The 25,445-nt window shown below is 44.3% G+C and overlaps 1 protein-coding gene across 6 annotated transcripts in view; it reads right to left on the reverse strand.

Annotated features, from left to right (window-relative positions):
* Positions 1 to 25,445, reverse strand: part of TIAM1 (TIAM Rac1 associated GEF 1) — a 323,389-nt gene that overhangs the window by 50,936 nt on the left and 247,008 nt on the right. For all 6 annotated transcript variants that reach the window (XM_040423178.1, XM_040423180.1, XM_040423181.1 and 3 more), the window contains 4 exons: positions 20,391 to 20,495; positions 19,045 to 19,123; positions 11,241 to 11,327; positions 1,788 to 1,997 (listed from right to left, as the gene is read on the reverse strand). In XM_040423178.1, coding sequence (XP_040279112.1) covers positions 1,788 to 1,997; positions 11,241 to 11,327; positions 19,045 to 19,123; positions 20,391 to 20,495 — 481 coding nt within the window. The remainder of the gene's footprint in view (positions 1 to 1,787; positions 1,998 to 11,240; positions 11,328 to 19,044; positions 19,124 to 20,390; positions 20,496 to 25,445) is intronic.

A 25,445-nucleotide genomic window follows, 5' to 3' on the forward strand; every position in this document is an offset into this window, starting at 1 on the left:
ATTTGCTAAGCGAGTTTCACACAGGGCTGCAATGTCGATGTCGAACCTTGCAAGCTCCCTAGCTACCAGAGCTGTTCTTACTGGGCGATCTGCTAATGGGTTGTTTTGAAGCGTACATACATTCCATGTACCAATAGTAAGTGGTAATACCTTTTGTCTCATCTTGGGCTTTGTAGGTCAAGATGTCAAGACTTGCGCGTGAATTGGATTTAAGTGAGGGAGAGGTGCGCAGAGTCAGACTCACTCTCTCTTCCCAGATTACATCTTGCTCCAATGGCAGGACAGAAGTCGAGCCAGTTGGAGATGGGCTGGGCGCAGTGGTTGACCAGGGCATAGCTTGCAGATGCTGCCTTCATGACCGTTGGTCTTATTTAGTAGCGCTCATCCGCTCACTCCGCCCACTCCGCCAGACTCTGTCTTGACATGCTCAGGATAGACAAATCCGGCTACTCTCAACCTGGTTTAGCCAGCCTGTCGAAGCTGTTGCCCGGGGTGTGGCCGATGCGCATGTTACATCTGCTAGGAGCCACAGGTGAGAGCCGAGTGTCAGGTGAGGAACAAAGAGCACGACAGAGCTCAATACTGGAAAAGTGAAACGCTAGTGGGAAAGTAGCCTACCATTTTATTTTATTATAATTACGGCAAGTATTGCCATGAGAAACTAAAGAAAAATACACAAAAAAGAAGCAAATTATAACCCTACTAGCCACCACCCTCTACCCTCCCAAAATGAGGTAAGGAGGGAGGGAAAAAATAAAACACGTGCAGGATTTCTATAAAGGCTCATGCACACGACAGTATGTATTTTGTGATCCGCAAAAAAATTAAATAAATCACATCCATGTCTGACACCGGCGACCCTGTGAGCGCCGCTTCCTTCTCGCAACTTACCAAGCACAGCGCCGTACATTGTATAGTGGCTGTGCTTGGTATCGTGCTCAGCCCCATTCACTTGAACGGGACTGAGTTGCACCCAGGCCACTTGACCGATGACAGAGCGAGAAGGCCCGGCACTCACAGAAGTGCTTCTGCCTTCTCAAACAGCTGATTGGCCTGATAGGTCATCAGTAAAAAAAAATAAAAAAATCTCGGAAAACCCCTCTAAGCGAGACCGTCCACTGTGCTAAAAGTCCAAACAAAAAGTAGAATCCATGTAGTGATTTTAAAAAATTTAATCCAGAAAATCATCCTCCCGTTTTTATAGAAAAAAAAATGTAACTGAGTATTTACATATAGTCTGTTAATATGTGCTAAAAAAATTTTTTTTACAGAAGTGTCTCTACGGTGCATTATGCTGATTTATTCCAGGAGCAGGGGCCGTCTGCGCACCCCTGTATTTTAACAATGTAGTCACTAATTCCTATACATATGACACTGCATAGACGAGGCGCTTATACAGATTCATCTGAATCGCGTGGATTTAAGATCTGGCTGTTGACTAGATTCATGAATTTTGTAGCTACTGCAAGCAAATATCCTGCATCACTGGGAAATTTATAGAAGGTATATAATGCCCCAAGAATAATCATCGTTATTGGGGCAAGCAGACTAATGGTTTAGCTGTTGATTTCCACTGTGGATTTTGCTTTGTTTTCACAGTGCAAATTCCAGATTTGTCGCAATGGGTGACATCTGTGCTGGACCCAAAAAGGTACAAGAGGCTCCGCTTCTAATAAATGGCATGAACAGTAATGTAAAATGACAGATGTCCTCTAGGGGGCAACGGAAAGTGCTGCTAATGTTTACTTCATAGTAATCCCGGGAGGAGGCATCGGAGTATAACTTACCTCGACCACTGAAGAGAGTGTAGTCATTGCAGTCCGCCTCCGATCGGCGCGGAGGGGCCTCTTTCAGGGACTGACTCTCGTCCAGATCAGGGCAGGTGCGGACAGTAAGGCACAATAAAGGTTTGGCCAGAAGGTGTTTGAGCATGGCAGAATTCAGGTCCCGGGCGGTGGCCGAGTTGACCTCCATCACTTCATCTTCTATTTTAAGACCTGAAAAGAGAAATATTATTACTCTCAGGTCAATGGAGCTGCAGAAAATCCTCATAATTTCTAATAAAAGCATTAAGGAATTCAAATTCTCATCAAAGAGGTCTCCTGTTCAAGATGCTTATCTACTAACCAAGAGTGGCTGCAAAGAGCATACCTCGCTCTGGAGGACCCAACATGTCTGTGTATTCATATCTCTGTGGGCCAATGCTCCGGATGCCACCCAGGTCCGCCTTAATGCTCCAGGCAGGGTTCATAATGATCTGACATGTGCAGCTAGTAATGTAAACTGGCCAACCCCTTAATATCTAAAGGTGTTCCTAGTCTCTGATAACCCTGTTAAAGAGGTTCTCCGCTTTATAAAATCCTTGCATACTAGAAGGGTCCCTTGATACAACATTGTTTTCAAAGTGTCCATCTGCTGGGACCATCATCGATCAGCTGTAATCCAGGCAGTAACTATTTGATTATTCTGCAGCGCCACCAGAGGAGAAATTAAGCATTACATTGTCAAATCAATGTATTATCTATGCAAGGCTGCTTTCACATGGCCGTGTGTGGTCCGTGAAGTGCCATCCACGTAACGACCGCAGCTCATGTGAGCCCAACTCACCCCATCATAAGGATGCATTATGTGGTGGGTACAGTCTAGGAAATGTGGTCGTCACATGGATCGCGTTTCATGGACCATACATGGCCATTTGAAAGCAACCTAAAGACAGGACAGGTTCTTTGTAGTTGCTCTCCACGCTGGCCAAAAGATGAGAATCCTGAATGGAGGACCCCACACTCTATCAATTCCAAATTCCCTAATAAGGTGTCTGATACCACTTTTCTGAACTACCCCTTTAAGGAACGTATGGGTGGCAATACATTTCTTTCTTCCTCAATATATTTAGCACATCTGTTTTTGGGCCTGATCGCTGAAAGAAAGGAGCCAGGACAGTCAGTTCTCTCGGATTTGCTTCTTTTCAAACAAACTTCCACTGAGATCTTATTGTGTGTTTTTTTTGGGCAAATTCTCGAGTAATTTCGATTCATGATAATGAGAAAGGAAGAATCTCAGGCAGACTCGCACCCTGCGAACAATGGGGCAGATGGAAAGTGCCAGGAGATAGTCTTTGTTGGAGATGTCATTCTTCCTGTACCATCAGCCCTTCCACTACTCTCTTCTGTCTGGAGCTGACCCGTGTAACCCCCAGAAGTGTGATTCTAGTAGCAGACTTGTCCTTAAAGGGAATGTGTCATCAGAAAATTACCTATTGTTTAATTCAAGTTTTTTATGTTAGTTTTTTAAGAATTTATGTTTTTTTTGTTTTTGTTTTTTAAATCTTCCATGTCATGATTTAAAAAAAGAAAATAAAAAATAATCATGCAGTTTTCAAAAAGCTAGGCCTAAAATATATTAAAAAGGTCACTAACTTTTTAAACAAACAACTTGGTGGACCTAAACAAATGTGCAAACTATTTTAAATCCCTGCCACTAAAGGGGGGGGGGGGGTCCCTTCTAGCTACTTTGCAGTCCATTCACTGCTACAAAGTAAATTCCACCCTTAAAGGAAATGTGTCACCAACATTTTGTTATGCCGTTTAAAACCAGATTGCAACGTCTCCTTTTTTCTAACTTGTTTTTATTTGCAGACTAGCTGAAGGACTCGGCTTCGCTTGGGTATATTTAATCTATTTCATTTAATGTTTGTGTGTGTCGTTAAAAGATATCAACACTATCCACTATAACAGTGACATCTACAGATCCCTGCCCCCAAAACAGTGACTTCCACAGCCCTCCACCCCTTAACACTGACCCCCCGCCCCCCCACAGTGCCCCGTCGCTTAAAATTGTACCTCCACAGCAGCCCACCCCCTTAACTTTAACAGCAGCCTTTAAAGTGACCTCCACAGGGGCCCGCCCCCTTACTGGATCGGGGGCGTGTCCTTTTGAACAGCTCACTCTAAGACAGCAGCACTGTATTGTCTGAGTGTGAGCTGCACGGAGAAAGTCACCCTCCCTCCCACCTCTGCAGCTGACAGAAGTTGATTTTTACCTTAATTTTTTCAATCCCCGTCGGCTCAGGAGTGGGAGTCGCCTAACCTAATCAGGGGCATGGCTTAGTGGGACATCGGGGCGGGGTTTTAAGTCTTGAGGGTGGACACATTGTGGCAGGGGGCGTGTCTGGGCACCTTACTGGCTCATTTGCATATCAAATAAACTGGATTTTCATAGGATAAACACATCTATTGCTGGAACAAAGGCACATCTTGAAATAAGGTACTAAGTGCCATTAGGCCACGGCTTTACTTCAATAGCGAATATCCTGGTGACAGATTTCCTTTAAAATCATCTATAGCAGTGAAAATAAATGGCTGGGTTGTTATGGAAACCTGGAGTAAAACTGTATGTGGAGGCTGAAGGACCTGCGAGCTTCTATTGGCTGATGTGACCAAGCTTCTATTGGCTAATGCATTTTTTGGGAATATCTCGGGAACGGCACGTCCTAGAGAGCCGATTGTAAATGCGATGGTGCGGATTCATTTAGCGGACATACACACACACTCAGCTTTATATATTAGATTTGCTTATTTTAAGTTTTGAACATGATTATGGGGGCTGCCATCTTGCCGGAGCTTTTCTTAAAGGCTATGTACATCTTTGGGAGCAATTTTTTTTTAATGATTCCATTTTACTCATTTTGGACTAAAAATTTTTTTTTCAATTGATATTTATTACAAATATTGAGCCACTCTCTCACAAAGGGTTCACGGTTTTTCTATTTGTGTGAATGGTAATAACCCTTAGGCCTCTTTCACACGGGCGAGATTTCCGCGTGAGGTGAACGCATTGCACCCGCACTGAATCCGGACCCATTCATTTCTATGGGGCTGTGCACATTAGCGGTGATTTTCAAGCATCACTTGTGCGTTGCGTGAAAATCGCAGCATGCTCTATTTTGTGTGTTTTTCACGCAACGCAGGCCCCATAGAAGAAGTGAATGAGGCTGCGTGAAAATCGCAAGCATCCGCAAGCAAGTGCAGATGCGGTGCAATTTTCACGCATGGTTGCTAGGAGATGATCGGGATGGGGACACGATCATTATTATTTTCCCTTATAACATGGTTATAAGGGAAAATAATAGCATTCTTAATATAGAATGCTTAGTAAAACAGGGCTTAAAAAAAATAATAATTTAACTCACCTAATCCACTTGTTTGCGCAGACCGGCTTCTCTTCTTTCTTCTTCTTCTTCTTTGCTGTGTAGGAGGAAAAGGACCTGTGGTGACGTCACTGCGCTCATCATATGGTCCGTCACATGATCCATCACCATGGTGATGGATCATGTGATGGGCCATGTGAGGAGCGCAGTGATGTCATCAAAGGTCCTTTACCCAGGTCCTGAAGAAAGAAGAGAAGCCGGGCTATGCTAACAAGTCGATTAAGGCGAGTTAAATTATTATTTTTTTTTTAACCCCCTCCATCACTATTTTACTAAGCATTCTGTATTAAGAATGCTATTATTTTCCTTTATAACCATGTTATAAGGGAAAATAATAAAATCTTCACAACACCTAACCCAAACCCGAACTTCTGCGAAGAAGTTCGGGTTTGGGTACCAAACATGCAGATTTTTCTCACGCACGTGCAAAACGCATTAAAATGTTTTGCACTCGCGCTGAAAAATCGCCCGTGTGAAAGAGGCCTTAGGGTACTTTCACACTAGCGTTGTTAGAATCCGGCAGGCAGTTCAGTTGCCGGAACTGCATGCCGGATCTAGAAATCAGTATGCAAACGAATATCTTTTTTTTCCGGATCCGTTAGACTTATTCATTGAAATACCGGATCCGTCTTTCCGGTATTATCCGGAATAATGGATCCAGTATTTAATTTTTTTCAAAGCTCGAAAGAACTGCGCATACGCAGACCGGAAAACCGGATGCGGCAATGCGGTAATTTCTGGAACACTTGGTACCGGATCCGTCATTAATACATTTCAATGAAAATCTGGCAAGTACAGTAGTGTTCTGGAATTTTGGCAAGCTGCACTATTTTGTTCGGTCAAATACTGTACAAGGGACGGAACGGAAGACATCCTGATGCATACTGGACGTAATGTATTGGGCCAAAACGTTTTTTTTTTTTTTCCAGTATTGGACCCTTTACACTACAGGATTTTAATACTGGAAAAGAATAAGGCTAGTGTGAAATTACCCTTATATGTAAATTACTAAGACGTCATAAACACTTATTGAAGCTCAATTCTTATCTTACTGATAAGAATGTGGTTAAATGAGTGTTTAGAAGGTCAAAGATCAGAGAGAAAATACAGATTCTGCTAGTATTTAAACTCAAAGCTGTGCAGAGAAAAGGCTCATCATTGTTAAGACGACAAATGATTTTAGCTCAAAATGAGTACAATCCTTTGAAGGGAATCGGTCATCAGAGGCCTCCTTAACAAATAGCTTTTTTTTTTTGATCTGAGGCTCCGTTCCTGAGCTTTGATACTTTTGCAAATTAAGCCTTTGGTGCAATGAAGGTATCACCATTGCTCCTGTTGTACCCAAGCTCTACCCACATCTCTGGCCAGACCCTACCTGGCTACTTAACACCTGCCTGGCCCTGTCAATCAAAGCAGCAATTGAGAGGCTGGCCACAGAAAGGAGAGGAGATGGGTGCAACAATAGCAACAGTGACGCCCTCGATGCCCCAAAGGCATTTACAAAAAGTATAAAAACTCAGGAACGGCGTCTCAGTTCAACAAAATAAAAACAGCATTTTAATCAGGTGAACCACAGCTATGTGTCTATGTAAGAGTCTAGGGAGATAACTGGTGACGGACTCCCTTTAACAACATTTAGAGAGATGCTTTACGACAGCTCCATGGGCCACAGACACAGTGGACAGGAGCTGACTGACTTCTATGGGAGAGTTTTCTAGGCATGCTCTGTGACCTGTGCAGAGGTCATTGTGCAAAGAATCGATAAGCTTTGACAATCATCTATTGTGAATAGTGGATCCTGTCTTATCTGAACATAGGTGCCATCTGTCACTGTAATCTTGACTGTAACGATAAGCTGATAACTGCATTAAAGTGATCTATACAGACCAAGAAGTGGCACACATTTTTAGGCTTAGTGACATGGAAAATTAAAACAACATCACCAAAAGTTATTTAAAAATATGTTTAAGAAAATATATGACTTAAACAACAGGTCATTTTCTGATGGCACATTCACTTTAACAACAAGGAGAGCTGGACAGAATGAAGGCGGTGGGGGGCTTTCTTCAGAGGCAGCTCCTGAGCTCAGTGTAGAGGCAACTCCCCTATCAAGAGCTCAAGACTGGAACGCGGCTAATTCCTATGCATCTCAGACACTAGAGGGAAGAACTGATACCTGACTGAATGCTTCCCCCTAAGGTAAGTTACTGTATATATACAGAAATCACACCTAGGGTTGTTTCAATACCAAAATTTAGATTCGTTTTCGATACCAGAAAAAAATATTGCGATACTCGATATCACGCGAAAAAAAAGAAACCACCAAAAAAAGCCGCGTGCATTCCGCATTTTATGGAACGTCCGGCTTATAATCAAACAGTTAGATCCTACTTTTTGGGGGGACAAGGTGACAAAAAAATGGCGAATCGCGTAGCTTTTATTTATTCATTTTTCCTGTTATGGCGTTCACCGATTAGGAGATTTTTTCTATATTTTAATACTTTGGACTATTCGGATGTGTCAATATGGGATATGTTTATTTATTGTTTATATATTTTAGATGTAAAATTGGGAAAGGGGGTGATTTATACTTAATATTTTGGTGCTTTTTTTTATACAGTTTATTTATTAACTATTTCCCCCTTAGGAGCTAGAACCTGGGATCTTTTGATCCCTTGTCCTATTCACCCTAATAGATCTCTATCAGGGTGAATAGGACTTGACACTCTCCCTGCTGACCTGTGCATAGTACACACAGCAGCAGGGAGATTACCATGTCAGCCAGGGCTTCAGTAGCATCCTGGCTGCCATGGTAACTGATCGGAGCCCCAGGATTACACTGCTGGGGCTCAGATCAGAAGCTGCCACTGCACCACCAATGAGGAAGAGGGGACCCTGTGGCCACTGCCACCAATGATTTTAACCCCTTACGGACACATGATGTACCGCTACGGCATGTTTCCCGAGTCCTTAAGGACACATGACGTACCGGTACGTCATGGGTTTAAAACGCGATTGTGGTGCGGCGGGGGTTAATCGGAACAGGATGCCCGCTGAAATCATTCAGCGGGCATCCTGTCAAAATGCTTATCAGCGATCGCAGCAAACCGCAGGTCAATTCAGACCTGCGGTTTGCTACGTTTCCGGTCCATTCGGGTCTCCGGTGACCCGATGAACCGGAAAAGGACTGATCGGTGGTGGCCGTGGTGCTGGTCCAAGCATTTGGGAGAGGCGGTGCTGGCCGTGGTGCTGAATGCCGCTGTCCAGGGTGCTGATTGGTGCGGGGAGAGAGGCGCGAGATTCAAACTTCCAGCGCTCCTCTCTCCCCTCCTCTTCCTGTTCAGCACCTGCACCGTCCAGCACAGTCCTCACCAGGCTCCTGCAATCCCCCCCATCGGCATCCATCACCCTCCTGCACCCATCACCCTCCAGGTAGGTTAGGGCCAGTGAGGGAGAGGCACCGTTAGGCAGGGATAGAAGGGAAAAGTTAGTTAGGAAAAAAACAAAAAAAAAACACTATCTAAACTTATTGTTTTTTAGCTTTGAGACCCTAGACCCCCCTGCCAAAATTTGCTTCTAAACTTCTAAGCTATGTAACATCCCCAAAAAAATAAAATATCATTCCCAAAATGATACAAACATGAAGTAGACATGGGGAATGTAAAGTCATCACAATTTTTGGGGGTATTACTATGTATTACAGAAGTAGAGAAACTGAAACTATGAAATTTGCAAATTTTTCCAAATTTTTGGTAAATTTGGTATTTTTTTATGCCAAAAAAATTAACTTTTTTGACCCAATTTTAGCAGTGTCATGAAGTAAAATATGCGACGAAAAAACTCTCTCAGAACGGCCTGGGTAAGTAAAAGCGTTTTAAAGTTATCAGCACTTAAAATGACACTGGTCAGATTTGCAAAAAATGGCCTGGTCCTTAAGGTGAAATAGGGCTGTGTCCTAAAGGGGTTAATACTTGCGCCACCAATGTTTTTAATACTGGGGGGGGGGGGGGGGGGGGGGGGCGCGCACTGCGCTTATGTTTTTAATGCTGGGGAGGAGGGCACACGCCACCAATGATGGTTAACCTTTAATACAGGAGGCGGTACCGGCAGAATCACATAGCTGGCACCCTGCCTCTGACAGGGAGCTTCGATCAGCGGCAGTTAACCCCTCAGGTGCGGCTGATCGCAGCGCCCTGTCATAGAGGCAGGGTGCCAGCTATGTGATTCTGCTGTCTCCTGTATTTGTATTAGAAGTTAACTTTCATTGGTGGCGCAGTGCGCCGGCCCCTCCTCCTCCTATCTCTCCTCACTGGCAGCGGCGGCACAGGGGGGAGGGAGAGACTGCTTCCTTCTCCCCTGTGCTGCTGAGGGAACTTGGAGCGGGCTCCAAGTTCTGTGATACTAGACTGCACAGCAGCACAGTATCGAAAAAATGGAAATCCCGGTATTGTATCGAAACCGGTACAAAAGTATCGATTGGGTATCGAAATTTCGATAACTGAAACAACCCTAATACACACACTACTTGGGCTGATCATAACCTTGAAAAGCACTGGAGGAAAGAAATTCACTTCACTTCCTGGGAGTCTAACTCTGCTCTTCGCAGGCTGGTTTCACGTTTGTGACAGGAAGTCTAGACCAGCATAGTATTAGCAGACTGTCCACATGAACATACTCACCCGCTCTGGGTGTACAGCAGAATGCTACTGTACAACAGTGGTGCAATTAGCGGCAAAAAAATATATAAAATAAAACTGCACATAAGCACTTGAGGAGGCTTGAATATGATCCAAACCATGTTCCCAGCCAGAACATGCATTTATTTATTTTTTAACATACTATAGAAAAATCAGTTACCCTTTAAGACTTCCTGTCTTTTGAGAGCAGTTACATGGGCCACAGACACAATGCACAAGAGGGGACCCCAGCGATCTGCTGGTGGATTCATTGTGTACATACATTATATTACTTATCCTGCACTGATCCCGAGTTACATCCTGTATTATACTCCAGAGCTGCACTCACTATTCTGCTGGTGGAGTCACTGTGCTCATATATTACTTGTTCTGTACTGATCCTGAGTTACATCCTGTATTGTACTCTAGAGCAGGGATGGCCAACCTGCGGCTCTCCAGCTGTTGTAAAACTACAATTCCCACCATGCACTGCTGTAGACTGATAGCTGTGTGCAGTCAGGGCATGCTGGGAGTTGTAGTCTTGCAACTGCTGAAGAGCCACAGCCTTGCTCTAGAGCTGCAGTCACTATTCTACTGGTGGAGTCACTATGTACATACATTACTTATCCTGTACGGATCTGGAGTTACATCCTGTATTATACTCCAGAGCTGCACTCACTATTCTGCTGGTGCAGTTACTGTGTACATAGATTACATTACTTATCCTATACTGATCCTGAGTTACATCCTGTATTATACTCCAGAGCTGCACTCACTATTCTGCTGGTGCAGTCACTGTGTACATACACTACTTATCCTGTACTGATCCTGAGTTACATCCTGTATTATACTCCAGAGCTGCAGTCACTATTCTGCTGGTGGAGTCACTGTGCACCTTACATTAGTTACACCTTATATTATACTGCAGAGCACACTGAACATGGTGTCTGATCTGCAGGCAGAATGTTATAGAGCAGGAGGAGCTGAGCAGATAGATATACAGTTGGTAAAATAATCAGTATAACTTGCATATTATAATTAGAAATCTCTGCTTTTCCGCTGCTTAGGAGTCCAGGGGATGGTTCTAGACAGGAAATATGGCCAATCACTGATTGGTCCTTTTGCGTAGAAAATGCTAAAATTTTAAAGACTAAATTACAAGTTATACTGAATAATTTGAATTTATATCAGTCTGCTCAGCTCCCCCTGCTCTATAACATGAAGCCCATTGATCAGACACCATGTGTGACACAATGCGACAGGTTCCCTTTAAGATCGGTACAAGATAAGTAAATGACAGTATTATTATCCTGATATATCCAGATAGCGCCACCACATTACAGCTCAGGGTCACTTACCTTTCTTAAAGGCCAAGCCGGACTCTCTGACATTATTAATATACAGATGGTGCCTGCCTTCTTCTTCCACTGAGCACAAAGAGAATCCTAGAAAGGATCAGACAGAGAACATAAGTAATGCTCAATGTACAAGGCCTTCTGTTCCATATAAATCAGCGGTCTGTCCATGCAGCAGCCATGACATTACAACCCCAGTCATGTTCAGCCACTGGGAAGGTGGTGCCAATACCCTATTTTGCCAGTAGAGGGCGCATGTCGTAAATGCTATACACCCCTACTGGGATGGGACTAGGGTGTGAGGGCATATATCTGGGTTTTTGCCACCTTAGGTCAGTAGTGTAGGAAGGGCAGAAGGTGAGGCTCTGGAGCAGACAGTGGAGGGAGCTGCAAGGGCTCCAGAGATACTAGGAGGCAAAAGAATCGGTGACCAGACGCAGGTCAGGAAAAGGCCAGAGCTGGACTGTGAGATGCGCTGTCTGACCAGAGTACTTCAGACTGTGTGCTGAGCAGAGACCCTAGTGCTTAGTGGAGACATTCATGATACTGCCATAATGCTGCCACCACCCTATCCGTCTACATGGCTGTGTTCAAAGAGACTGTACCTCTCCGACCAGGCGAAGCAAAATAAAACATCTGCCCAATAAAAGGGGTTGTCTCACGAAAAACATTTTTCAAACTGGCACCTCGATCTGAATATTTTTCTAATTGCATGTAATTAAATATTTAGTACAGCCAGCGAGTTATTCATTATAATGTATTTGTATAGCGCCACCCGCTGTTTGTTCTTTTCCTTATTTCTCGGTCAACCTCAGTAACACCGGCGAGGAGGTCGCACATGCTCCGTTCCATCTTTCAACTGCCACCAAATGTATCTACAGATAGAAGCTGTGACAGTTACAAGGAGATAGCTGTAGCAGAAAGGACATGCCCTTGATAAAAGGACCTGTCCCGAGAAAGGGTCACCACCCACTGAAAGGACCCACTCCCTAAGCAGTGTTTTCACTATCATCCTCATCATCATCACAACAAGACCCCTCAGGTCATAAATTTCATGCACATTACAGGGAGATGCAGATAATTAGGGGTTATCCCGCTTTTGGGGACATCAGTTAATTTAAAGGGGCTGGTCCACACTTTTTCAAAAAAATTTATGACTGGTAAGGATTTTTAAGCACAGGCTTGGCTGCCGAACAGAATGGCCGCATGATCCTTCAGCTCCGGCACACAGCGTATCACCAGCGTGGTTCTCAGCCTCCCGCTGACCTGATTACCTCCACAACAGTTCTAAATATCATCCAGGATGACTAGAGGGAAGAGACCTCCCCAGAAACAGGGCAAGCTGTAGCTCTATTTCGACAGGGAAGCGCACGGCACGGGCTCCGGCGTCTTCCCGCCATCTTCCCTGCAACCACCGACAACCCCGCTTCTGCCGTCCACAGAGAGCAACTCTCCCTGCAGGGAGCATTACTCCCCTTCATCTGCAGGCTCTCCCACTGTACCACAGAGGGGATCAGAAAACTCCTCCTCACCATCTGATAGGGCCCATAAGCCCTCTACCTTACCACTGTCTCCATCCACCAGAAGTCCTGTGAAGCAGAGGCCGCGGCTCCAGGATGAGCACGCAGATGAGGTAGGCCCTGAGTCGCTCCCGCCGAGTAATCTTGCTGGGGCATTCCAATCTCTCCCCATTTCTGATCAGCCTGCTTCTGGGCACTTACTGAAAGATATGCTGATTGCCTTCAGCTCAGCCCTTCATAAGGACTTTTACTCCTTACTTACCCCTCTCAAGTCCTCTATTGCAGAAGTTGAGTCGCGAGTGTCGCACTTGGAGACCAAGATGGGAGAGTTTGCCTCATCCCACAATCAACTCATTGACTCCCATGATGAAATAGTAGCAGACATGGATTCCATTAAAGCTAAACTTATAGACCTAGAAGATCGCTCTAGGCATAACAATATCAAATTTAGAGGAATACCTGAAGACATCAGCCCATCTGCGTTGACTCCATATTTGCAAGCCCTTCTCAAACAGCTCCTCCCTACCTGCTCAGCCATAGACAGGGCACACAGGATTCCGAGGCCCCGCCATCTTCCCGATACAACTCCCCGGGACACTCTGGCGTGCATACATTTTTATCACATTAAAGAAAACGCCCTAGCTGCGGTAAGGCAAATGCCAAACTTGCTAGCGCCATACCAAACGGTCACATTATACGCAGACTTATCAGCAGCAACCTTGCGCCAATGCCGTGTATTAGCCCCAATCGCTGCGGCTCTCGGGGAACGCAAAAAAGGAACTTTCCAGTAAAAATGTTACTCCTTTATGAAGGGAAACAATTCACTATTACTACAGTGGAAGAGGGTCGTAAACTACTGGAATCCTGGAAGATTTCGGTTGCGGATGCTATTACAACTCAAAAGCAACTACCGCATCATCTGGACCCGGAGTGGCGCATGGTCGGCACCCGCCGAGGGATCAATCATTAGTGCCGTAGAGCGCCATGTTAGGTAATGGCAACAGCACAAACTCTAATCCCCACTTCCTATTCATCCGAGACTAGGATGATCAATCCAGGTCAACTACAATCTGGACGGTTATTCTTTCAGTTAAGAATTTGGTCCCTATGTCCTGTCTATGTTACTTTCCTTTTCATGCATAGTTTTACGACTGGGGCATTTTGGGCAATTGCTATCTCAGGGGGGGTCGTGTTAGCTTTTAAAGCTTCAGTTGCCTACCTACCTATCGCATCTACTATAGGCCCAAATGGCAGGTTTATTATCCATGTATGCAGTCTAAATAATACAGTTTACACTATAGTAGTAGTTTATGCTCCTAACAAGCACCAGCTGAGATTTTTTTTAACAAACTCTTAGCAAAAATGCATAGGATAAAACAAGGCCATGTATTAATTTGCGGTGACTTTAATATGGTCCCAGATGCGACAGTGGACTCTACAGCTCCCTCTAGGGCTCACAAAGCAGTCCTGGGTCCCATGTTGCATAGGGAAGAAATATAGGATTGGGACACCGGGTGAAAAAAGGTAAGGGAGAAACAATTAGATTCTATTATTTCCCAACTATCAACACTTGAGGCTCTGACCAAAACCCCCTTTACTGAAGATGGTAAAGCACAGATTAATTCCCTGAGAACATAACTGAAGGACGGTCTACTCCACCGTTATGAAAAACAACTCCTCTCAGCCCGTTCCTATTCCCAGAATAATAAAGCTGGGAAATTACTAGCTAGTAGGATTAAAAAGAAATTAGCCAAATCTAGAATCCCCTTTTTATTACACTCAGACAACAAAAGTAAATGATAAAACCCTAAGGACATAGCCAATCAATTCATGGAATATTATTCATCCCTACAAACCCACCAGGCGTCTCCACAGGAGATGAACTCCTTTTAGTCCTCCCTTAACCTCCCCACCTTACAGGAACAACAACAAAACTCGATATCGCTTCCCTTTACATCGACAGAAATATCTCAGATTATTTCATCCCTGCCTCTGCCCCCAGGCCCCAACGGGTTATCTAATGCTTATTATAAAGCCTTTACCCCCTGTTTGCTACCCCATATAACGTCAATGTTCACACAGGCATTTCAAGAGGGGACATTGCCACAAGAAATGCTATCTGCCACCATCGTGACTTTACCTAAACCTGGTAAGACGCAAGACAAACCCCAAAATTTCAGACCCATTTCCCTCCTGAACACAGACAAAGATTTATGCTAAAGCACTTGCGAATAGACTCTCAAAAATCCTCCCAACATTAGTAGGCATAGATCAGGGGGGGTTTATTAGGGGTAGGCAGCTTACTGACACCACGAGAAGGGCGTTGAATATCTTCGACCATATTATACGCCAAAAGAGCCCTGCGTTTTTGATTACGCTGGACGCCGCGAGAAGGCGTCTGACCGTTTAAACTGGTCTTATGCCTTCTCGGTCCGAGAATGATTAGGCTTAGGAAACACTCTAAACACTGCCATCAAAGCTTTGTACTCGGCCCCTACAGCGAGAGTTTTTGTAAATGGAGCAGTGTCATCTCCGTTCCCAATCTCCAATGGCACTCGCCAGGGTTGCCCATTGTCCCCTCTCATTTTTGTTTTAACCAGTGAACCCCTAGCTCAAGCCATCAGACAACACCCTGACATTGCGGGAATCAAGTTTAATAATAAGCTGCACTCCATATCATTATATACAGACATACTTTTATCCCTCTCTTCCCCCCATACATCATTAGAAGCTGCCATATGACTTATAGAAAAATTTGGACACCTGTCTTACTACAAGATGAACGGAAATAAATCCCAACTCCTTCCCTTTAATATTCCTTCCTAACAAATACCTGAATTAAAGTCAAGATTGGCAGAATACTCATAAAATACCTGGGCAGTAACCTAGCATCATCTATTTTAATACAATTACCTCCCTCTTTTAGAACCTATCAAGGAGGATCTCTCTTCCTATGGCAGATCTGAAATGTCATGGGTAGGACTCATTGCCACCTTTCAAATGATGACTCTACCTAAGCTCTTATTCATTTTCCGCACCGTCCCCATCAGAGTACCTTCCCACTTCTTTACAAAAGCACTAGACCTTCTTAATATCTTTGTCTGGGCAGGGAAGAAACAGCGAGTATCCTCTTCATCTTTAAACTAGGCTAAAAGAGGAGGTGGGTTGGGACTTCCGAATCTAGCAGATTATTTTTTGGCGACACAGGTCAACCTCCTTCTTGGTTGGTGGGATGGGGACACTTCTATTCCATGGATTCAAATAGAATCCTCCTTGGCCCTCTCGAAGCATCTTAGAACTCTACTAATTGATTGTTCAAACCCATCCCCAACTACATTTTCTAACCTCCCCTACTTTGTAGAAGCAGCTCTCCACCATTGGCGTACATTTCACCATAGAAGCGCTCCTGTAACTATCAATGTATTAACCTTATCTCCCTTGCAACTATTAGAGATGAAACTTCTGGAGATCACAGGGCCTTAGGTGGATCTCTCAACTATATAGCAAAGGGCAAATTAAGTCCTTTATAGAACTTCAACAAGAGCTTCGGCTTCCTCGCACGGACTTTTACAAATACTTGCAAGTCCGAAATCTGTTACAATCGTATAACCTGTGTAACCAATAAGCAATTGTTTGAGGATCCACTAGAATGTCCAGGAAGGCTCCGGGCCTTAAACCTTTATATTTGAGTTTAGGTAACAAATTATCCTTTCAAAAATCTAACCCCTATTTAGCGTGGGACAGGGAATTGAATATCTCAGTTCCTGCAACCAGCTGGATACCAGCTTCGAGATTTATCTCAAACACAGTTTTCAGTATCACGCTCTAAGAAGCAGATCTCAAAACCTGCCTTAGGTAGTATTCTACCCCCGATAGGCTTAGTAAGATATTCCCTGGGACATTTAACTTATGCTGGCGTAAGTGTGGAGCTAAAGGCACACTTTTGTATATCCTATGGTCATGTCCCAAACTAACAAACTTATGGGATAGTGTATTTGATTTAGCCTCAAGATTCTGCGGCCTAGCCGACGAACCTTCGCCGTATTGGGCTCTCTTTTTCATGGATATGCAAGATATTCCCGGGCCTCACAGGATCCCGAGAGCTCATCTATTTATAGTTACTAAGCTAAATATTACTAGATGCTGGAAATCGACAGATGTCCCGACCTTGTCAGATACTATCAATCGGGTGCAACAAAATTGTCTATATGAAAGAATGATGGCCTTCAAAGACCACAAATTTGAAAAGTTTAACCACCATTGGCAGGCCTGGCTTAAATTTCTGCCCATGCACACCCAGCACACAACATACTGAATAAAAATCAAACTACCCATTGCAACCAGTAGAGTTGTTTAGTTATATGTTCTATAGTGTGTTTATTACTAGCATACGGATTTCTATTACTCCGCATGTCAAGAATACTATTCATAGTAGAGAGGAAATGATATATCTCTTGTACATGATCTCCATTGCCTTTTATTATCACTGACATTATGTATCCTCTCTTCTATTTGGAATCTGTATTTGATTTTGTTTTTGTAGTTACGCATTATGTATATGTAGAATTTCAATAAAAACTATTGAAACAAAAAAATAAAAATTTAAGTGCAGTATCCCAAACATTGGGTGGCCAGAATGCCGATGTGCAGGCAAAACGTAAAAGGAGGCACATCTGGAGGTTGAAACTCACATCAGCTAAAGTCAATTAAGTGGAGTTAGCAGATCCTCCACTAGGTGGCAGCCTTGTACTTCTCTAAAACATTCAGGTCTCACAAGGCTCAGAACACGACGCTGCTACAAACTGGTTTTTACATTCCTTCATACCAGTTTAAAGGGGTTGTTCAGGAATTGTAAATAATAATAAATATATATATACACAAATACCTTTCATTACCAATTATTAGGAAACATAAAATGGCCGCCATCCTATCAGTACACACAAAACCTGTCCTAATCACACAGCAGGACAAGTTACTTCACCACTAAAGATGAACGAATTTCTTTAGAGACATTCTGTTATTCATTCCGTCATAATAGAAGTCTATGGGCTGCAAAACGGATCCATCCCGTTTCCGTTATGCAGGGGAGTCCTAATAGAACAGCAGTCATTTTGTTTCTCCTAATCATTGCTCCCCAGACAAAATGAGCCATTATAAATAATGAAAGGTATTTGAGAATATATTTATAATAAAGTAATATTTAAGTATTTTCATTTTCTTAATTCCCGGAGAACCCCTTTAATTTGCGGTGAATACATTAAAGCCATATCTAAGGGTATGTTAAAATCAGTTATTACATGTATGGTCCTCCCTGCATGCTACTGTCACCACATATAATACAGCATTCGATTATATAGAACAGTCTGGAGCTTCAAACAAAACAGTCACTGGACCTGCATTAATTCACAAGTCAAACTACTAGCACTCCCATCAGACACCATAATATCCTAGCACACAGATTCTGAAGCAGCGTCAGGTGCAGTTTACCACACTCCATACATTTTTGTAGTTTCCAAATACAAAAAAGTTTAACACAATCATCAGAATTAGTTTGGATGCAAGTGAACCCTATATCCACCATCACACAAACCTCCATTAATCTTTTCCGACTCCCTACTCCCCCTTTAGCCCTCAGTACACAGCAGGATGGGGCACGACCACACACTGCATCCAGACTAGAAGCTATTCACCCATCTACATTCTGACTAGGGGACAGGGGTGCACCACCAATGAGGCCAAGTGGGGCAGGAGGGGGACAGTGGAAGGGCCATGGGCAATGAGCGCTTTCATTGTGGCAAAGGGGGCGCTGTTTCAGTTTTTGCCTTAGGCAGCAGGAAGGCTAGGTGCACCCCTGCTAGGGGACACCTAAACAGTCAACTAGTGGGGTTGGTATCTGGAGAATGGGGCGTACCAGCACCTGCCGTGATGGTTATGGAAATGAGGGAGTACATGCTGTGACTAAGAAGGAGGTAGGTGACGCTGCTGTGACTGCTGGGTAAACAGGTGGTCCTGCTCTGGCAACTGGAGAAGTGAAGGGCTGAGTAAGTGACACAATTTTAACTAGAAAAGGGGGCAGGCAATGTTTTAAAGGGGTTTTCCGGGATTTCCTATTGATGGCTTATCCTCAGGATAGTGTGTCCATGCTGGCTCTATCCCTCCTAGACCGGGCCACGGTTAGTTGGTTAGTTAGTTAGCTACAAGACTCTCAACATTCATACTGAAAAAAACCTAATAAAATTAGAAAGAAAAATTGATTGGGAATACAAAGACAGAGGCAATGAACTCACCAAAATTGTCTGAAGGCTCGATCTTTTCAAGCTTTATGTATTTCATGCATTTCGGACAAATCTCGATTTCTTTATAAAGCTGAAATAACATAAGGAACACATTTAATTATTAGCCACAAATTTACAGATCATTCATCCATAAATTACAGCGATTCCTAAAAATCCTTCCCTGGGTGTGGCCTCTAGAGCAGAGTTTAAAGTTAAGCTGCTCCTCGCATACACCACCACCTGTCCGCTTTGTCCTGACAGATGGTGCCCACAAGACACACACACACCTGCAGGGGGCGACCTCCGTTGATGGAGTAGGTGAGCAAACAAGCACAGGCGATACCTGCCGCCGTGTCACCTGCCGCAAGGACTGTGTCTGCTGATAGCTAGAGACATTCCTCATCACCTGGAAGGTGGAGGAACCATGGGAAGCCTAAGAAGAGAGAATTTCCATTTTCTCATGAGCAAGAGGTTAGTACATGGGGGGAGATTTATCCAAACTAAGGCCTCAAGCACAAGAACATATTTTTTTGTTTCTGTCCATTTGCTTTTTTTGCGTATTGAGATAGTAATGATTAAAGGCTAGGGACACATTACGGGCCTATTTTTTTTTGTCATAATTGCAATTTACTCATTTTGGACTAAATCATTTTTTCAGTTGGTCTTTATTAAAACTGTTCAGCCGTTTCTGTGTTACAGGGGTTAAAAAAAATAAAAAAGTCAATTTGCAAGCTGTCACTTTGTTTTCTTTGAATCACACAGCTCATGTGTAGCTCTCATCTCCTGACCTCAAACAGCTATATTTTTATCAGTTTGATAAGAATCCGCTACCAGTGATTATGAGGTCAGGATATCAGAGACTTGAGCTACACATTAGCTAGGGATTCAAAGAAAACAGAGACAGCTTGCAAACAGATAGAATTTTAACCCCTGTTTCTCAGAAATGGCTGAAAATTTTTAATAAAGACCAATTGAAAAAAATACTTTTAGCTAAAAATCTGTAAAATGGAAAAACCAAAAAATGCCCCTGGAGGTGTACATAGCCTTTAAGTGCCAAATATCAGCAGAGCCCCTCTGACATGGTCCAGTCTAATCAAGCAGAAATATTAGTCCATGTGAAACCAGCAGACCCCATTACAGAATATGGATAGAGGGAGTATTCCCCCCATGAGCAAGAGCTGAAAGTACCCCTGGATTACAATAAAAGGTCCATCCACTTCAGCGGGTCCTGTGTAAACTCTCTGTTGCTCCCTGCCCATTTCCGCCTTGATAAGAGCCAATCGTGGCGTCAGCAGAGGCAGGGGGCACTTAGAAAGAAAAAACTTGAAATGGTAAAGAAGGAAATAAGACAGAATTACCAACTCGTAGATTTCCTCTTCGTGTTTCGGAATGTAGTGCCGGGGTTGGTTGTCAATTAAGAATTTCAGGCGAAGATAATGAGCGTTGTAGTCCAACTTGTGAGTCTGCAACGCAATTAACAAGAACATGTATTAATCTGATTGCATAGCAAAAGGCACATTGCTCCAACACAACCTGCCGGCAACAGCGCTAAGCAGCTGCTTGCATCACGCACAGGGGTCTCGGAAGCTGAGATATGGAGGGCTGTTTGGTGCATGTTTAGTAACGATAACTTTGCTTGCTGTCCTGTGGAAATCACCTCTGTTCTGCTACATCTATGTGATACTGAATAGATGGGGGGCTATTAGGGTGGGATCATATCACGTTTGACAAAAAATAAAAAAGGATACAAAAACGCAGGACACCACGTTCTTGTATCCTGCACAGTCCAGTAAAAAATAAAAATAAAGGTTTTTTTACTTAACCATGGAACTGGTATCAGTCTGAGGCATCCTTTTAATGTATACGTTTTTTGTATACATTAAACGGATGGGAAAAACGTGATGTGAACCCAATCTTATGTAGAAAGAGATGCGTGCACTTCCAAGACAGGAGGGTCACAGCTGCCAACTCTGACTCTGCCAGTCTTCTGTACCTTGGACGGATGGATTCAGTGTGGACATGTTGTCAAAGTGAATGATGCTCCAGGTCAGTGAGAGCAGGACACCACTCAGCAGAGGGTAGCAGGATTCCCCTTCCTCTATAAGTGGGATCAGCTAATCAACCTGGGTCCTGCTCAGGAGAAGGCACGGCCAGGTAGTATTACATGCCAACCACTCAGATGACTGTGCTTGTAATGAAAGGAGCCACTCATACCGAGCGGGTCTCCGTTTTGGCTCATAGAGCAGGCTCCCTTATGGGGTACCATCTTCTATGATGCCCATAGACTTCATGAAAACCCCTTCACCTAAGCCCTGTGGTATATTAACACGGCATTAAAGAAGAGCCTTTCTCCACTATTGACACATCAGTTTTTTTTTAACCACTTGTATTCCCCACGTAATAACAATTCTGGAGAATCTCTTATGATTGTACCAAGTGCCATTCCTTTATTATTCCTGCTAGAAGATAAGAATGCATAATTAGCAGGTTGCAATGAAGGTCCAGCTGGGTGTTACCAGTTGGGGGGGGGGGGGTGTCCCTGCACAGTCTGACACTATCCAATCAGTGCTGCCAAAGTCAGACTGTGCAGGGACACACCCACTTACTGGTAACACCCAGCTGGGCCTACATTGCAAACCGCTAGTAATTCATTCATAACTTCTTGCAGGAATAATAGAGGAATGGAAGAACGACATAGTCATAAGTATGGATGCGTCAGGAGAGGTGACAGGTTCTTTTTAAGGCTACTTTCACATTGGCGTTTTGGCTTTCCGTTTGTGAGATCCGTTCAGGGCTCTCACACGCGGTCCAAAACAGTATTGCCCTAATGCACTTGGAATGGAAAAGGATCCGCTCAGAATGCATCAGTTCAGTCTCCATTCTGCTCTGGAGGCTGCTTGCAGCGTTTTGGTGTGCGTCTGACGAAACTGAGCCAAACGGATCCGTCCTGGCACACAACGTAAGTGAATAGGGACAGATCCGTTTTCTATGACACAATCTGGCAAATTAGAAAACGGATCCGTCCTCTATTGAATTTCAATGGTGTTCAAGATGGATCCTTCTTGGCTACGTTAAAGATAATACAAATGGATCCGTTCTGAACGGATGCAGACTACTGTATTATCTGAACGGATCCATGACGGAACCGCACCAAACCTGAGTGACAGTAGCCTAAGCCCCACAAACCTTCCTTTGTAAGGGGCTGAAAAATAAACAGCAGTGTATACATGAACAAACTAAGTAATGTGCAATTTTCCAATCTGAAATCCTGTATCCATAGATCTAGTGATTGTATAGGATCACATGACTATTACTCGCTCCTCCGTTGGGCTCTGCTGCAGACTTTGGGGTGCCCTAAACAGAGGTGCTGCTCAGAATCGATGATTTTATTGCATATGGTTATGACGGCCTCTGATCTGATTTGCATTATTTTTATGCAAGACTGTCACACAAAAATTGAGTATTTTCTCTTTAGTTCCACTAGGGGGCAGTCTTGATTAAGTAAAACCATTACAAGAAAACCGTGCAGTTTAAAGTGCGGCTGAGCGGTCAGGGCGAGCCAGATGCCCCTCATTTAATGTCGACTAGCGCAGGTCAGGTGCATTAACAAGAAGCAGCAAGATACGTGGGGACGATCACATAAATCAGGGATGGCCAATCTGCGGTTCTTGTAAAACTGCAACTTCCACAATGCCCTGCTGTAGGCTGATAGCTGTAGTCAGTCAGAGCATGCTGGGAGTTGTAGTTTTGCAACAACTGGAGAGCCTCAGGTTGGCCATCCCTTACATAGATCATGGACATGTCCTTAAAAAAGGAACACTACGCACAAAGGCCTCAGAAAGTGATCATACAACGTGCAGGACCTCCATAACTGCTTATAGTGCGCAGTAAACTGAATTCTCATCGAAATGCCCCCCTATAATCAGCTATACGGCAGCTATAATCCAATTTCTAGAGTGCACACGGTTCTTAAAGGGATGGCTAATAAAAATAGGTTTGCTTTTCTTCAGAAACAGCGCCACACTGACTCATGGGTTGTGTTTGGTATTACAGCTCAGATCCATTCACTTGTATGAGTACCGCTAATGATCCATGCCTAAATAATGCCAGAAGGGGACCCTCATCCCTTGGCCAGAGTAGATAGCAGTTACAAATCCGTTCTGTAGTACTCAGGCAAACCAACGATATGGATGCACAAATGCGGAAGCAGACGGAAGTATCTGCCGTGCTGCAAAAGATCAGACATGTCCTACGTGTCACTGTAACGGGGGCAGCACAGACCCATTGAAGTGCGCACACGGCTGGTGTCAGTGTTTTGCAGATGCGCAGTGTTGTGAATGCTCCTTAAAGCCTGTATTACACTGCCCAATTTTTCGGCAGATAATCGCTAACTAGCATGAAGACTCATTAGCGATCATCTGGCAGTATAATACTGCCGCTGATGAACGATCAAACGCTTGATTGGGCAATCCAAATCTTTTGACATGTTAAAAAATTATTGTTTGCAGGCGGCAGATCGTGCGGTCTAATTACGATCTGCTGCCGGAAAACCAGTATTACAGCATTGGGGCGAGTGAATGCATAGCGATCGCTTCCACCCCATACTGCAGAGGAGATCGCTGCAGGTAATAGCACCGGTCTTCTCCGCTAGCGAGAAGGCGATTGCCGGGAGGGAACACTTCCCTCAGCACAATCATCTGCAACATTGGGCTGTGTAATACTGTGTAATACCCTATTAAAGCATTTGTCAGTTTTTGGCCCTGGGGAATTTGCAGGTGTTCTCCCCGCTTTGGACAACCGGGTAAGGGCGCATTCACACGCAGCAGATTTTGTGGCAGAAAATTCCGCGACTGAAAATCAGTTACATTCAAATCCATGTGCTTGGTGCCCCATTCAAATGAACGGAACAGATTTTCAATCGTGGAATTTTTGCCACAAAATCTGCCGAGTGTCACGCTCCAGACTCGCAGCGCAGCACCCGTCCTGCCCTTCCAGCACTGCCGGGGTCGCATAGCAACATATTGATTTATAATGCATTATGTCAGTGTTATCCAGTACATTCAGACCTCTAAGGGTTACACAACATCAAAAATCAATATAAAGCTATACGACCGCGGCAGTGCTGGTAGGTCAGGACTGGAGCTGCTCTCGCTGCGCTGATAGTCCGAAGCGTGACACTCGCTAGTCTGAAAGGGATCTAAAGGTGCTGCAGATCACCCGACGAACGAGAAAAACACTAGTTCCTCAGGTGAAATGACTGGGGGTGCGGAGCCCTAAATCATCGTTTCTGGGCAGCAGGTCTGTCTAAACGGTACTCTGCTGCGCAGAAACAATGCAGCTGAATGAGGACGAGTGATCGCAATGTGATCGTTCATCCTCATACTGTGGAGGAGATTGTTGCAGGTAAATGCAGCAGTCATCTCCACTGTCGAGCAGGCAAGTGTCGGGAAGGAATGCTTTCTTCCTGAGGATTGTAACCCATCTGCGCAGTGTAAATACGCCCTTAATTGCAATTCTGTAATACCCAGACAGATCCTACAAAGGAATGAACTCTACATTCACAAAGCGTTTTTGCTGGAACGCGTACGCAGCCTGGGATTTTTGGCCCCCTTTCTTACGCAGTACTGACGTACATTTCCAGCTCTCTATCAGTGAGAGATAAGCCCACATGTGTGACAAGTGACGTGACGGGTTCAGTGCGGGGTCACGCGGCCTCCAGACATCAAGCAGATTCCACCAGATGATGCGCAGTCACCGCCAAGTCCATATCTGGGCTCAGCTACACAATTTGGTAGCAGATTGTAACCTCAGGAAATCCTAATCCACTGAAATCACCTTAATCCATAAACTGCGCTGCATGATCAGCATGGCGGCTGCATGAGGCGACCACAATATGAAGCCATCTGTGCAGGACTACAAGTCTCATCATGCTCCTCTGGGTGGAGTGAGTCATGGGTTTCAATGCGCTGACCATATGAGAGGACACTAAACCTAAAGGTTATCCTACCTACATACACAGAAGGGTGGCCGAACCCTCTAATGTCAGAGGGGGCACCGACCAGCTAAGGCTACTTTCACACCTGCCTTTGGTGCGGATCCGTCTGGTATCTGCACAGACGGATCCGCACCGATAATGCAAACGCTTGTATCCGTTCAGAACGGATCCGTTTGCATTATTCTTTAAAAAAAAAGTCTAAGTCAAAACGGATCCGTCCTGACTTACATTGAAAGTCAATGGGGGACGGATCCGTTTTCAATTGCCCCATATTGTGTCAGTGAAAACTGATCCGTCCTGACTTACATTGTAAGTCAGGACGGATCCGTTTGGCTCTGTATCATCAAGAGGACATCAAAGCGCTGCAAGCAGCGTTTTGGTGTCCGCCTCCAGAGCGGAATACAGGCGCAACGGAGCC

This window comes from Bufo bufo, chromosome 3, assembly GCF_905171765.1.
Source record: "Bufo bufo chromosome 3, aBufBuf1.1, whole genome shotgun sequence".
NCBI lineage: Eukaryota > Metazoa > Chordata > Amphibia > Anura > Bufonidae > Bufo > Bufo bufo.